Source organism: Hyla sarda, chromosome 11, assembly GCF_029499605.1.
Source record: "Hyla sarda isolate aHylSar1 chromosome 11, aHylSar1.hap1, whole genome shotgun sequence".
NCBI lineage: Eukaryota > Metazoa > Chordata > Amphibia > Anura > Hylidae > Hyla > Hyla sarda.
The window spans coordinates 72,349,476-72,364,179 of record NC_079199.1 but is presented as its reverse complement, the minus strand read 5'-3'; the positions used below and the strand labels follow the sequence as shown (position 1 = coordinate 72,364,179).

Here is a 14,704-nt window from a genome sequence, read left to right as displayed (position 1 = left end):
CCTATAACACTGCACACACTGATCTCTCATGCTGATCACTGGCGCGTATTAACATGCCTGTGATCAATGTTATCGGCGCTTGACTGCTCCTGCCTGGATCTCAGGCACGGAGCAGTCATTCGTCGATCCGACACCGAGGAGGCAGGTAAGGGCCCTCCCGGTGTCCTGTAAGCTGTTCGGGACACCGCGATTTCACCGCGGCGGTCCCGAACAGCCCGACTGAGCAGCCGGGATACTTTCATTTTCACTTCAGACGCGGCGGTCAGCTGTGATCGCCGCGTCTGAAGGGTTAATACAGGGCATCACCGCGATATGTGATGTCCTATATTAGCCGCGGGTCCCGGCCGTTGATAGCCGCCAGGACCGACCCGATATGACATGGGGACACCGCGTGACCCCGCAGCATATCGCGTGGAGCCGGCGGAGGATGTAAATATACGTCCTGCGTTGTTAAGGAGTTAAGGACGCAGGGTTTTTCCATTTTTGCATTTTCATTTTTTCCTCATCACCTTATAAAAATCATAACGATTTCAATTTTGCACCTAAAATTCCATATTATGGTTTATTTTTTGTGCCACCAATTCTACTTTGCATTTTACCAAAATATACACGGTGAAGCAGAAAAAAATTTTGCAAGAAAATTGAAGGAAAAATGCCATTTTGTAAATTTTAGGGGCTTCCGTTTCTAAGCAGTGCATTTTTTGGTAAAAATTACATCTTATGTTTATTCCGTAGGTCCATACGGTTAAAATGATACCCTACTTATATAGGTTTGATTTTGTACTACTTCTAAAAAAAAAAAAAAAAAAAAAAAAAAAAAAAAAAAAAAAAAAAAAAAAAGAATCATAACTACATGCAGGAAAATTTATATGTTTAAAATTGTCATTTTCTGACGCCTATAACTTTTTTTTTTTTTCCCACGTATTGGCCGGTATGAGGGCTCATTTTTTGCGGTGTGATCTGAAATTTTTATCGCTACCATTTTTATATTGATTGGACTTTTTGATCGCTTTTTATTCATTTTTTAAAATTCATAAATTATACAAATGTATTTTTCTTAAAGATTTCGAATTGAGTAAAATAAAAGGATTCAACAATCCCAAAGTTTAAACCCTTGGAAAGAGCACGAATACATTCAGGAGGTAGGACTAAATCAGTCAGATTAATCACATTATAATAATTCCCTTTTATCTCCAGGTTACATTCTTGCGTTTCTGATATTTTTTTCTTTATATTTCTCCTTTTGCGTTTTCCTATGCGAGTTTTCCTCCTAAAGGGAAGATTCTTTCTTCACTAGTATGATCATTAACATTTGTTTCTTTGCCATCAAGGCTGGCATCTGAATCAGCTGTCCAGTAGTCAATACTCCGTTTTTTGTTATAGCTCATCCGTCTTCTCCCTTTAATTTTTCTATCTAGATTTTAAACCGTCTTTCCAAGAAAAAATTTCTCCCAATTCATAATCTTTTCAATCTCGCAGTAATTTATCTCTCTTCTATTCTTTTACTTCTGCCTGTGTCACTGCAATTTTCTTTTCTCGATTTAAAAAAATCCTTCTGTAATCTTAATATATTCTGTTTTTTTTCTAAAATAATATCTCTTCGTGTTGCAGCATTTACTAGGTGGACATTTTTCCAAGTATCCAAAAACTCAATATCGTCATGAAATTGTGCAGGGGTCTTATATCCTCTCAGACCTCGAGGTACTCTATCACTGTCTTTATAAGCTTGGCGTGAGTTCACCATTCAAAAATCTAATTTCTTTATCTGCTAAAACAAAGATTTTCCGCTCCAAGGCTTTAGTACTAAGTACTTGGATTTCATCTTGTTCATTGCAGGACATAAAGAAGGCACCTGCATCTTGTCTCCTGTCTTTGCAGTTAATCCTGAAACATTGGGCTGTGCTTCCATATCCATGATAAGGGGAATGGGAAATCGAGTTCAGTATACTAAGTAACGAACTCAATCTGTATGAATAGGTCAAGAAGAGAAAGAGAAAAAACTGAGGGCACAGTCACTAAAAGGCGGATCTAAAACAGCTGATGCAACAATTCCCAGTAATGTTCAGTGGCCGTAGCTGAAAATACAGTACTGACGGAGGCCGGAAGAAGCGCGCGGCTGTGTGTGAAAATGGCTATTAGCCTCTGAGCGCTCGCATCTAATGTCTCCCTGCTGCACGGAGGACCCGTGAACTAACAGATTAAAAGGACGGTTAGTGCAAGCGTATTCTCTTCTATGCATTGCAGTCCAGAGAAGTAGATCGCCGAGAATACTGATCATGCTTTCCCTATGTATAGTACTGATAAATATCTGAAATCTAAAAATTGCAACAAATAGTTTGTAAAAGTGTAAAAAAAAAACAAAACAATAGAAAAGTATGTAACCATGGGTATTATTTTAAATGTATTGAGCCAGAGAATAAAGAAAACATGTATTTTTTTACTGTAAAGTGTACAGCATGAAAACGAAGCCCCGCAAATTAGCAAAATTATGATTTTCGTTTAAATTTCCTTACACAAAAAAATTATTTTTTGGGTGTACCATATGTTTTAGGGTAAAATGAGTGATGTCATTACAAAGTACAACTGGTCACACAAAAAACAAGCCTGGGAATGGAAATACAAAAGATTTAAGAATATTAGAAGGCGAGGAGGAAAAAACAAAGACGCGTGAAAATGGGCCTTACGTGGTTAAAGCAAACACTCTTCTTTTGAGGCGAACATTAATAATAGGGGCAGGTGGGTTATAGGGTAAGTCAACATCACTACCCTTATCTACAGAGAAAACTCTACAAAGAGACAAAGAGAAAGCTCTGCAGACCAAACAATGCTATAAAGAGCAGAGGTAAGAACTAAAAGGAGAATATATACTGTGGTCACACATCTAAAAACATTTCAATGGTTCAATGGCCAGGGATCTGTGGCTTAACACAAATGTGAGAACATAACAGGAGTTTTACACATGCTGGCGATACATACTGTACATTGTACATGACTGCTAGAGTGTAAGATAGGTGACCTATAGTACAACCTGAGTAAACTACACCCTATTACCTCCCTGCTATATATATATATATATATATATATATATATATATATCTCACTACCACACACCTATCCAGTGCAGATAAGTCGTTTATGCCTCAAAATTAACCCTTCATTGACTTCTGCTCCTATACATACAGTTACTATTTCTCTAGAACACACCTAGAAATATAAAGGCCATCTTACACTAAAGATAAAGCCAGGCTTTCTCTAAAATGTAATAATGAGGTTCCAGAGTCTTTCAAGGATTTTTCTTTTTTTTACTAAGAATGGCATAAAGACGAAAAACAGTTGCCAGATAATTGCATTATCTAAAGCTCCCATACATATTAGATTATTAATGGAAGATGTCTATATCTAATGTATATTGGAAGCTGCCAGATGTGAGGAATGAGTACATTGGGCTATATTCAGACTACGTATGATTGCAAAAAAGAAGAGGCAACATTTTTCTAAACATCCATTCCAACATGACAATATGATTGGCTGATTGCTGCAGATCCTGTTCCTTGAAATCCACAGCCATATATTTCTTAATAGTGTCCGCTTAACCCCTTAAAGGGGTATTCCGGGCAAAAACGTCTTATCTCGAAAGGATAGGGGATAAGATGTCTAACTGCGGTGGGCCCGCCGCTGGGACCCCCTGCAGCAGCCCGCATTCTATGCGTAGCTGGTCTGAAGTTTCAGAAACCTCCGGGCTTCCGAGACGGGGGCGTGACGTCACGTCACGCCACGCCCCCTCCATTCATGTCTATGGGAGGGTGCGTTGAAGCCGTTACGCCCCCTCCCATAGAAATGAATGGAGGGGGCGTGGCAAGACGTCACGTCCACGTCTCGTTAGCCCGGAGGTTTCTGAAACTTCAGACCAGCTACGCATAGAATGCGGGCTGCTGCAGGGAGATCAGACATCTTATCCCCTATCCTTTCGAGATAAGATGTTTTTGCCCAGAATACCCCTTTAAGGACTCCTCATCTTCTAAAAATCATAATGCTTTCAGTTTTCCACCCAGAGACCTATATGAGGGCCTGTTTTATGCACTAACAATTTTACTTTGTAATGACATGAGTCATTTCTAGAGATGACTTACAGTAAATTCGATTCGTCACGAACTTCTCGGCTCGGCAGATGATGACTTATCCTGCATAAAGTAGTTCAGCTTTCAGGTGCTCCCGTGGGCTGGAAAAGGTGGATACAGTCCTAGGGAAGAGTCTCCTAGGACAGTATCCACCTTTTCCAGCCCACCGGAGCACCTGAAAGCTGAACTAATTTATGCAGGATAAGTCATCAACTGCCGAGCCGAGAAGTTCGTGACGAATCGAATTGACTGTAAGTTTGCTCATCTCTAGTCATTTCACCACAAAAATCAATGGCGAAACCCTAAACAAATTATTTGTGGGACAAAATTGAAAAAAAAAAATAATAATAACATTTAGTAATTTTTAGCGGCTTCCATTTCTACGCAGCGCACTTTTTTGGTAAAATTGACACCTTATATTTATTCTGTAGGTCTACAAAGACAGCCAATGTATGTAGTTTTTATTTTATTATACTATTTTAAAATTTTTAAACTACATGCACCAAAATTAGTATGGATTTTTGAATTAGTATGGATCTTTTGATTTTTTTACGTATACGCCATTGACCATGCGGTTTAATTAACATATTTTTATACCACATATGTTTATGTTTATTTTTCTTTATGGGAAAACGGGGCGATTCAGAATTTTATTATGGAAGGGGTTAAATCACATTTATTAACTTTTAAATTTAAACTTTTTTTTTTTAACACCATTTTTTTGTCCCTATAGGGGACTATTACATGCAATCTTCTGATTGGATACACTGTACAATGCTACGCCCTAACATAGCACTGATCAGTGTTATCAGCGCTCTGCTGCTCCATGGAGCAGCAGATCACCGATCGGATTGAGAGGAGGCAGGTAGGGACCCTCCCCCGTCCTCTCGGCTATTCGGGATGCCGTGTTTTCACCGCGGCGGTCCCGGACAGACCGACTAAGCTGCCGGGAACGGCTTACTTTCGCTTTAGATGCGGTGATCAACTTTGATCGCTGCATCTAAGGGATTAATGCCGGACATCACTGGTGATGTCCAGCATTAGACACGGGTCCTGGCATCTGATAGCTGCCGGGACCACCTGGCTATGAAGCGGGGTCAGCCCGTGAGTCTGCGCCGTGTGTACAGGTATGCCCTGCGTCCTTAAGAGGTTAAAGAAGAACTCCGTGAAATATTTTACACTTATATTGTGCAGCATAGGTTATTATTAGAGACTAAATTAGAGCTTTTGCTATGCCTTTTGCTGATGTGGCATACACGAGTTAGGGTGGGTTCACATCACGTTTTTCCCTATACGGGACCGCATACGGCTGGGGGGGGGAGCCAAAAACTTGCGCTGCCGTATCCCTGCCGTATGCGGTCCCATATGTAATTCATTTCAGTGAATCGGTCGGCTCATTTTTCCCCGTATGCAGTTTTCTACCGGACCTAAAACCGTAATTACATACGGGACCGCATACGGCAGGGATACAGGAGCACAAGTTTTTAAGAATTTAAGCACCGTAACCATTTCGAGTCAGACAGGTCACATGACCAAGTAAGAGTAATCAAACTCATAGATGCAGCTGTGCTGGAATAAAACAAATGGTGCTTTAGGACTAGGGATGGCAAGTGTACATGACGGGGAGATTTATCAAAACCTGTGCACAGGAAAAGTTGCCAAGTTGCCCATAGCAACCAATCAGATCCCTTCTTGTAAAGTAAGAAGCAAGCTGATTGGTTGCTATTGGCAACTGGGCAAGTTTGACAGACCAGTTCTTCCAGAACTTCTCAGAGGGGGGGGGGGTCACAATTAAAGGAGAAATGCGGCAGAAATCTTAAGTTTCCCTGTGCCCAGGCTGCAAAAACTAAAAAAAAAAAAACAACGTTAAAAAAAATACGTTAATTTACCTTCCTACGTGCCCCTGCTGCTCAAGTATTGTAATGTATTGCTCCAGTAAGCGTATCGCTGGCTGCAGCCATGTCCCACCTCGGCCGATGATAGGCTGAGCGCACTGTCATGTAAAGAGCTGGCCCAAGCTCCTTACATGACAGTGCACTCAGCCTATCACCGGCCGCAGTGGTACATCGCTGCGGCCGGTGATATGCTGACCGCAGTGTGACGTTTCGAGCAGTGCCGGAGGAACGGGATGCCGATATCGAAGCAACGGGGGAATATAGGAAAGTGAGTTAAAGTCGTTATTTACGCTTTTGCAGCCCGGTCACAGGGGAACTTAAAAGATTATTGCCACATTTTCTCTTTAATGGTTTTCCCTCTATAATGTCCTTATATTCTAGTACAAGGACTATCCTGACAGGACAACTCCTTTTACAGATTGCCTGTCCTATACAGAAATGCCCCGTAGGGGAAAAGAAAAAAATATATATATGGAAGGAACAGTAATGATGTTATACTATTCAACACTGAAAAACAAGTAAATAAAATATATAAATGTATTACAAAATACTCCACTTTAGATATATTGCTTAATCCCTTTGGGACGGAGCACATTTAGACCCTAAGGACGGGAGCATTTTTTGCAATTCCAACCGCTGTCACTTTAAGCATTAATAACTTTGGGATGCTTGTACTTAGGATTTTGATTCAGAGATTTCTTTCGTGACATTCTACTTTATGGAAGTGGTAAATTTTTGTCGATACTTGCATCATTTGTTGGTGAAAATTTCAATTCAAAATTGAAAACTGCACCCCTCAACGTATTCAAAATGACATTAAGAAAGTTTGTTAACCATTTAGGTGTTTCACAAGAATAGAAGCAAAATTCAAAATCTTAATTTTTTTACACTAACATGTTCTTGTAGACCCATATGTTTTATTTTTACAAAGAGTAAAAAGAGAAAAAGCCCCCCAAAATATATAACCCAATTTCTCTTGAGTAAGGAAATACATCATATGTGGATGTAAAGTGCTCTTTGGGTGAACTAGAGGGCTCAGAAGAGAAGGAGCGACAATGGGATTTTGGAGAGCGAATTTTGCTGAAATTGTTTTTGGGGGGCATGATGCATTTAGGTAGCCCCCATGGTGCCAGAAGAGCGAAAATCCCCACACATAGCATACTATTTGGGAAACTACACATCTCAAGGAACATAACATGGAGTACAGTGAGCATTTACACCCAACTGGCGTTTGACAGATCTTTGTAACAGTGGGCTGTGCAAATGAAAAATTACATTCTTCATTTTCACGGACCACTGTTTCAAAAATCTGTCAGTCATCTGTGGGGTGTTCAGGCTCACTATAGCCCTTGTTATGTTCCGTGAGGGGTGTAGTTTCCAAAATGGGGTCACGTGGGTATTTATTTATTTTGGTTTATGTCAGAACCCCTGTAACCAGCAGCCACCCCTGTGCAAATCACCAGTTTAGGCCTCAAATGTACATGGCACTCTCTCACTCCTGAACCTTGTTGTGCGCCCGCAGAGCATTTTATGTCCACATATGTGGTATAACATGCCTGGACAGTCAATGGCTGTCTGGCAATACTGGGAGTTGTTATTTTGCAACAGCTGGAGGCTCAGTTTTGGAAAAACTGACGTACCAGATGTTTTAAATTTTTATTGGGGGGGGGCGGGCGGTGACAGTGTAAGGGGGTGTATGTGTAGTGTTTTACTCTTAATTTAGCGTAGTGTTTTTAGGGTACATTCACACGGGCGGGGGTTTACAGTGAGTTTCCCGCTGCAGCGGAAAATTTGCTGCATCTTAAACTTGGAGCAGGAAACTTGCTGTAAACCCCAGCCCGTTTGAATGTACCCTGGGGGGGGGGGGGGGGGGCAAAACTACAACTCCCAGCATGCACTGACAGACCATGCATGCTGGGAGTTGTAGTTATGACACAGCTAGAGGCACACTGGTTGGGATTGGGAAACACTGAGTTAGGTAACAGACTACCGCAGTGTTTCCGCACCACTGTCTGTTTCATAACTCAGCGTTTCCCAACCCATGTACCTCCAGCTGTTGCACAACTACAACTCCCAGCATGCATGGTCTGTAAATGCATGCTGGGAGTTATAGTTTTGCGACAGCAGGAGGCACACAGGTTTGGAAACACTGAGTTAGGAAACAGACAATGTTTTTCAACCAGTGTGCCTCCAGTTGATGCAATACTACAACTCCCAGTATGCCCAAACAGCCAAAGGGCATGGTGGGAGTTGTAGTTATGCAACAACTGGAGGAGAATAGTTTGGAGACCACTGTGTAGTGGTCTCCAAACTGTGGCCCTCCAGATGTTGCAAGACTTCAACTCCAAGCATCCCAGACTGCCCAGGCATGCTGGGAGTTGTAGTTTGGCAACATCTGAAGGGCCAGATGTTGCCGAACTACAACTCCCAGCATGCCTGGACAGTCTCGGTATGCTTTGAATTGACATCTGGAGTGCTACAGTTTGTACACCACTGTATAGTGGGCTCCAAACAGTGCACTTCCAGATGTTGCAAAACTACAACTTCCAGCATGCTGAGACTGTCCAAGCATGCTGGAAGTTGTAGTTTTGAAACTCCTAGACACAGCAGTGAAGATCACTTTACGGCAATCTTCACTGCAGTATCTGGGAAACTGCCACCGCTGCCTCCTGTCAGCTGCCAGTCCCTGGTCCTCGGTCTGCCGGAATCCAGGTACCCGACGCCGGCGGTCCCCACAACGGCACCCGCACATCGCCGCCATCTTCCCCCATTCTGCCCCGACATCCAGGGGCGGGCAGAGCGGGGGAAATGAACGTTCACCCCCGCCCTGCGATTAGCCGATCTCAGTCCTGATCGGCCAATCGCAGGGGATAGGAGGAGGTGGCATCCCTGCCACCTCACTCCTATCCTTTAGGATGATCGGGGCTGTCTCCGATCAGCTCCCTATCTGAATTGATCGGCGATTGCCGACATGGGGGGGGGGGGGTCTCAGGACCCCGCCAGACATTTGCACGGGATGCCTGCTGAATGATTGATGTCACGCCCCCTCCCATAGGCTTGCATTGAGGGGGCGGAGTGTGACGTCACAAGGGGTCGGGGCCGTGACGTCACAATGCACCGGCCCCCGTGATCGCCAGTAATCAGACCCGGAGCAAACATGCTCCGGGGACTTATTGTAACAGGGTGCTGTGTGCAAGATCACGGGGGTCCCCAGGGGCGGGACCCCCGCGATCAGGCATCTTATACCCTATCCAAAAGGATGTCTTAGCGCCGGAGTACCCCTTTAACACATCTCTTGACATTGGATTGACACATCTCTTCTGTACGCTCATGTGAAAGCACCCAAAATAAGAAAACATCAGCAATTTGAGTGGCAAACCCCTTGAAATGATAAAAACTAAGAAATTCTACTCTATTTGTCGCCAATTGTTTCACACAGCAGAAAATTTACACACGAATATTCGTCTGTAATCAGAAAAAAACTGTCATCTTTTTTAAGCCCTTTTTCTGTTGATTACTGTTGCCCACTGCCTGTTGGGCTACATTTACACAAGCCAGGGGCAATGTGCTTGGGGTCCCCTCACCCGCTATATAGTGACCCGTTATGGGTGGGAGCAGGTGGCCTGGAGACATTACCCATATATTTACATCCATATTCCCTACATGTGACTTGTGTGCAAGGGGCCACCCTCTGTTTGCAATCTATTGGCACCACCACATCTGACAAAGGGGGAGGCATCTTCACCTTCTAGAGTGGGCCAGCACAAAAGGGAGTATAGCCTATTTCATTTTGGCCACTACTTACACCCAAGTTATGTAGGCCTGAGTTATTCAGCCGGAGATATCCAGTGCTGAAAAACTGATCCCTTTCCTAAGGGGGATAAGTTTTAGATCACGGGGGAGGGGTAGGGGGGTGCTGACCGCTGGGCCTCCCGCCGTGAGATTCCCTTAAAAGACTCTTTGGAAAGTACAGGCGCGCTTTAAATTACCTACCAGCACACATAGGTGGTATACAGCAGCATCTAATCTGTCGCTTCGCTTCTTCTGTACCTTCTATAGACAGACAGTCCTTCTTGCTGCGCATCGTGCACAATTCTACCACATGTAGCTGCTATTCATAAAATAAAAGTAATAACATTTCTGCCCGTCATCAATAACTAACCAGTGTACCATATATTTACATGAGATGGTGACTAGTCCTTAATAATAGATGAAGTGACTGGTCTCAGTGTCAGCTCTGTCCACAGACCAGCTGGAGATCTGCAATCTATAGGGAAATACCCTGCAGGCTGTGACTGGGCTTCTAGTTACTCTCCTGTGAGGGGCTGAATAACTGCAACCATGTCCTAAGGCAGTGTTTCCCAACCAGGGTGCCTCCAGATGTTACTACATTAAAACTCCCTGCCTGTACAGCCAAAGGCCTGGTAGGGAAACACTGTCCTAAGGCCACATAAGCCACAACACCCTTACAGCCCATCTTATAGAGAGGTTTGGCTTATGCCTTAGAAATCACTGATTGAGAACGGATTTTTGACTGTTCCAATTTGATCTAACCAATCTGATTAGTTGTAGCAAAGTCAACTATGTTGAATATTTAATATACCAGTGGTCTCTAAACTGTGGACCACCAGATGTTGCAAAACTACAACACCCTGCATGCACGGACAGCCCTAAGCTAGGAGTGGAAGTTTTGCAACATCTGGGAGGTCCACAACTTGGAGACCACTGATCTATATACTCTCGTTGTCTACAGCAGTGTTCCCCCCCCCCCAAACCTGTGGCTCTCCAGCAGTTCCCCCCCCCCCACCCCCCAAACCTGTGGCCCTCCAGCAGTGTTCCCCACCCCCCAAACCTGTGGCTCTCCAGCAGTGTTCCCCACCCCCCAAACCTGTGGCTCTCCAGCAGTTCCCCCCCCCACCCCCCAAACCTGTGGCTCTCCAGCAGTTCCCCCCCCCACCCCCCAAACCTGTGGCCCTCCAGCAGTGTTCCCCACCCCCCAAACCTGTGGCTCTCCAGCAGTGTTCCCCACCCCCCAAACCTGTGGCTCTCCAGCAGTGTTCCCCACCCCCCAAACCTGTGGCTCTCCAGCAGTGTTCCCCATCCCCCAAACCTGTGGCTCTCCAGCAGTGTTCCCCATCCCCCAAACCTGTGGCTCTCCCGCAGTGCCCCCCCAAACCTGTGGCTCTCCACCAGTGTTCCCCGCCCCCCCCCCAAACCTGTGGCTCTCCACCAGTGTTCCCCGCCCCCCCCCCCCAACCCAAACCTGTAGCTCTCCAGCAGTGTCCCCCCCCCTGCCCCCAAACCTGTGGCTCTCCAGCAGTGTCCCCCCCCCTGCCCCCAAACCTGTGGCTCTCCAGCAGTGCCCCCCCCCCTGCCCCCAAACCTGTGGCTCTCCAGCAGTGTTCCCCACCCCCCAAACCTGTGGCTCTCCAGCAATGTTCCCCACCCCCCAAACCTGTGGCTCTCCAGCAGTGTTCCCCACCCCCCAAACCTGTGGCTCTCCAGCAGTGTTCCCCACCCCCCAAACCTGTGGCTCTCCAGCAGTGTTCCCCACCCCCCAAACCTGTGGCTCTCCAGCAGTGTTCCCCACCCCCCAAACCTGTGGCTCTCCAGCAGTGTTCCCCACCCCCCAAACCTGTGGCTCTCCAGCAGTGTTCTTCCCCCCCCCCCAAACCTGTGGCTCTCCAGCAGTGTGTCCCCCCCCAAACCTGTGGCTCTCCAGCAGTGTGTGCCCCCCCCCAAACCTGTGGCTCTCCAGCAGTGTTCTTCCCCCCCCCCAAACCTGTGGCTCTCCAGCAGTGTGTCGTCCCCCACCCCGAAACCTGTGGCTCTCCAGCAGTGTGTGCCCCCCCCCCAAACCTGTGGCTCTCCAGCAGTGTGTGCCCCCCCAAACCTGTGGCTCTCCAGCAGTGTTCCCCCCCCCAATCCTGTGGCTCTCCAGCAGTGTTCCCCCCCCAATCCTGTGGCTCTCCAGCAGTGTCCCCCCAATCCTGTGGCTCTCCAGCAGTGTCCCCCCCAATCCTGTGGCTCTCCAGCAGTGTCCCCCCCAATCCTGTGGCTCTCCAGCAGTGTCCCCCCCAATCCTGTGGCTCTCCAGCAGTGTCCCCCCCAAACCTGTGGCTCTCCAGCAGTGTCCCCCCCCAAACCTGTGGCTCTCCAGCAGTGTCCCCCCCCAAACCTGTGGCTCTCCAGCAGTGTCCCCCCCCCAAACCTGTGGCTCTCCAGCAGTGTCCCCCCCCCAAACCTGTGGCTCTCCAGCAGTGTCCCCCCCCAAACCTGTGGCTCTCCAGCAGTGTCCCCCCCCAAACCTGTGGCTCTCCAGCAGTGTCCACCCCAAACCTGTGGCTCTCCAGCAGTGTCCCCCCCAAACCTGTGGCTCTCCACCAGTGTTCCCCCCCAAACCTGTGGCTCTCCAGCAGTGTTCCCCCCCAATCCTGTGGCTCTCCAGCAGTGTTCCCCCCCAATCCTGTGGCTCTCCAGTGTCCCCCCCCAAACCTGTGGCTCTCCAGTGTCCCCCCCCCCCCAAACCTGTGGCTCTTCAGCAGGGTTCCCCCCCAATCCTGTGGCTCTCCAGCAGTGTCGTCCCCCCCAAACCTGTGGCTCTCCAGCAGTGCCCCCCCCCAAACCTGTGGCTCTCCAGCAGTGTCCCCCCCCCAACCTGTGGCTCTCCAGCAGTGTCCCTCCCTCAACCTGTGGCTCTTCAGCAGTGTCCCCCCCCTCAACCTGTGCCTCTCCAGCAGTGTCCCCCCCCCCCCAAACCTGTGGCTCTCCAGCAGTGTCCCCCCCCCCCCAACCTGTGGCTCTCCAGCAGTGTCCCCCCCCCAACCTGTGGCTCTCCAGCAGTGTCCCCCCCCCCAACCTGTGGCTCTCCAGCAGTGCCCCCCCCCCCAACCTGTGGCTCTCCAGCAGTGTCCCCCCCCTCAACCTGTGGCTCTCCAGCAGTGTCCCCCCCTCAACCTGTGGCTCTCCAGCAGTGTCTCCCCCCCCCCCCAACCTGTGCCTCTCCAGCAGTGTCCCCCCCCAAACCTGTGGCTCTGCAGCTCTTCCAAAACTCTCATGCGAGGGAGACCGAACACAGTGTAACAAAAACCCAAGTCCAAAACATGAAATACACCTGCCGGCAAATTGTCACCAACCAAACATTTCACAATTACTAATAAAACTTTAGGCCAAGATACAGAAAGTCCTAAAGGATCAGAGATGGGGGGATGGGGGGTGACATGAGCTGCAGGTTCCGGTGTATAGTGGGAGCACCCAGCCCTCTCTACCTGTATACAGTACAGGGATGTCTATATTAGGACTGGGGGGGGCAGACATGAGCTGCAGGTTCCGGTGTATAGTGGGAGCACCCAGCCCTCTCTACCTGTATACAGTACAGGGATGTCTATATTAGGACTGGGGGGGGGGGGGGGGGGGGGACAGACATGAGCTGTAGGTTCCGGTGTATAGTGGGAGCACCCAGCCCTCTCTACCTGTATACAGTACAGGGATGTCTATATTAGGACTGGGGGGGGCAGACATGAGCTGCAGGTTCCGGTGTATAGTGGGAGCACCCAGCCCTCTCTACCTGTATACAGTACAGGGATGTCTATATTAGGACTGGGGGGGGGGGGCAGACATGAGCTGCAGGTTCCGGTGTATAGTGGGAGCACCCAGCCCTCTCTACCTGTATACAGTACAGGGATGTCTATATTAGGACTGGATTACTAGAACAGTGTGGCTGCCCTCTAGACTCTGGAAACACTGTAACCCTTTCCTGGCCACCCACATGAGACATGCTAATGAACTAGGTCACATTGTATAATGTAATGCGTTACTGATGATCATTATTCTAGCAGACATGAGGTGATCTCCGCTCAGAAATAATCCAGTGGATCACACAATAATTAGGCTGGTAAGGGACTCACCTTCCTCTGCTGCTTTTCCCAGGCTGGATCTAATAGGAGGTCCCTGTCCCAGTCGTCCTCCGGATGCATATAGTCATTGTGCGGGGAGTCATAATGATCCATCCCTAGCTGCTGGTACTAGTCTGCGATACTTGGACTTGTAGTTCTCCTGGGCTTCTCCCCCTGTACAGAACCAGGCGGCAGCAGCAGCAGATCCGAGCGTGGACCCAGCGCTACAATGTAACCAAGTGAGAGCCGAGTGACTGCCCAGGAGAGGGGGCACGGCGCCGAGCCCATCCCTCCCCTTCAGTCAATCACATTGGTCTCTACCCCTGCCCGAGGCTGGGAGTTCTGCTAGTGGCGGCAGAAGCCATCAATCATGGCCGGGAGGACATCCTCACAGACCTCCTCCCCCTCCCCTCCACGAAGCCAGTGAAGCCAGGTGAAGACTCTATTCCAGTGTTTCCTAACCAGCGTGCCTCCAGCTGTTGCTAAACTACAACTCCCAGCATGCCCGGACAGCCAAAGGCTGTCCGGGCATGCTGGGTGTTGTAGTTTTGCAACAGCTGGAGGCACGCTGGTTGCGAAACACTGCTCTATGCTGTGTGGTGACTGCGGGAACTATAGAAAATAAGTCCGCATTATGGGGGTGATGTACTAACCAGCCCTGGAGGCTGAAGAACGGGGAATGAACACTTCCATACACAGGAGACCATGCTGAGGAGAAGGAAGTATGGAAGTGCAATGGAGACCAGGGCATTCATGGTTTACAAGGGAGAGGAGGAAGCCAGAGGACAGCACTCCC

At 47.8% G+C, this 14,704-nt stretch overlaps 1 protein-coding gene across 6 annotated transcripts in view; it reads right to left on the bottom strand.

The window, feature by feature from the left end:
- The window catches only part of ACTN1 (actinin alpha 1), a 152,343-nt gene extending 138,017 nt beyond the window's left edge, over window positions 1-14,326 (bottom strand). For 2 of the 6 annotated variants that reach the window (XM_056547037.1, XM_056547040.1), the window contains exon 1: window positions 13,921-14,321. In XM_056547037.1, coding sequence (XP_056403012.1) covers window positions 13,921-14,022 — 102 coding nt within the window. In that variant the 5' untranslated portion in view covers window positions 14,023-14,321. Of the gene's footprint in view, window positions 1-13,920 lie in introns of all 6 variants that reach the window. The other 4 variants (XM_056547043.1, XM_056547038.1, XM_056547041.1 and 1 more) reach the window with 4 other exon arrangements.
- Window positions 14,327-14,704: the final 378 nt, after the last annotated feature.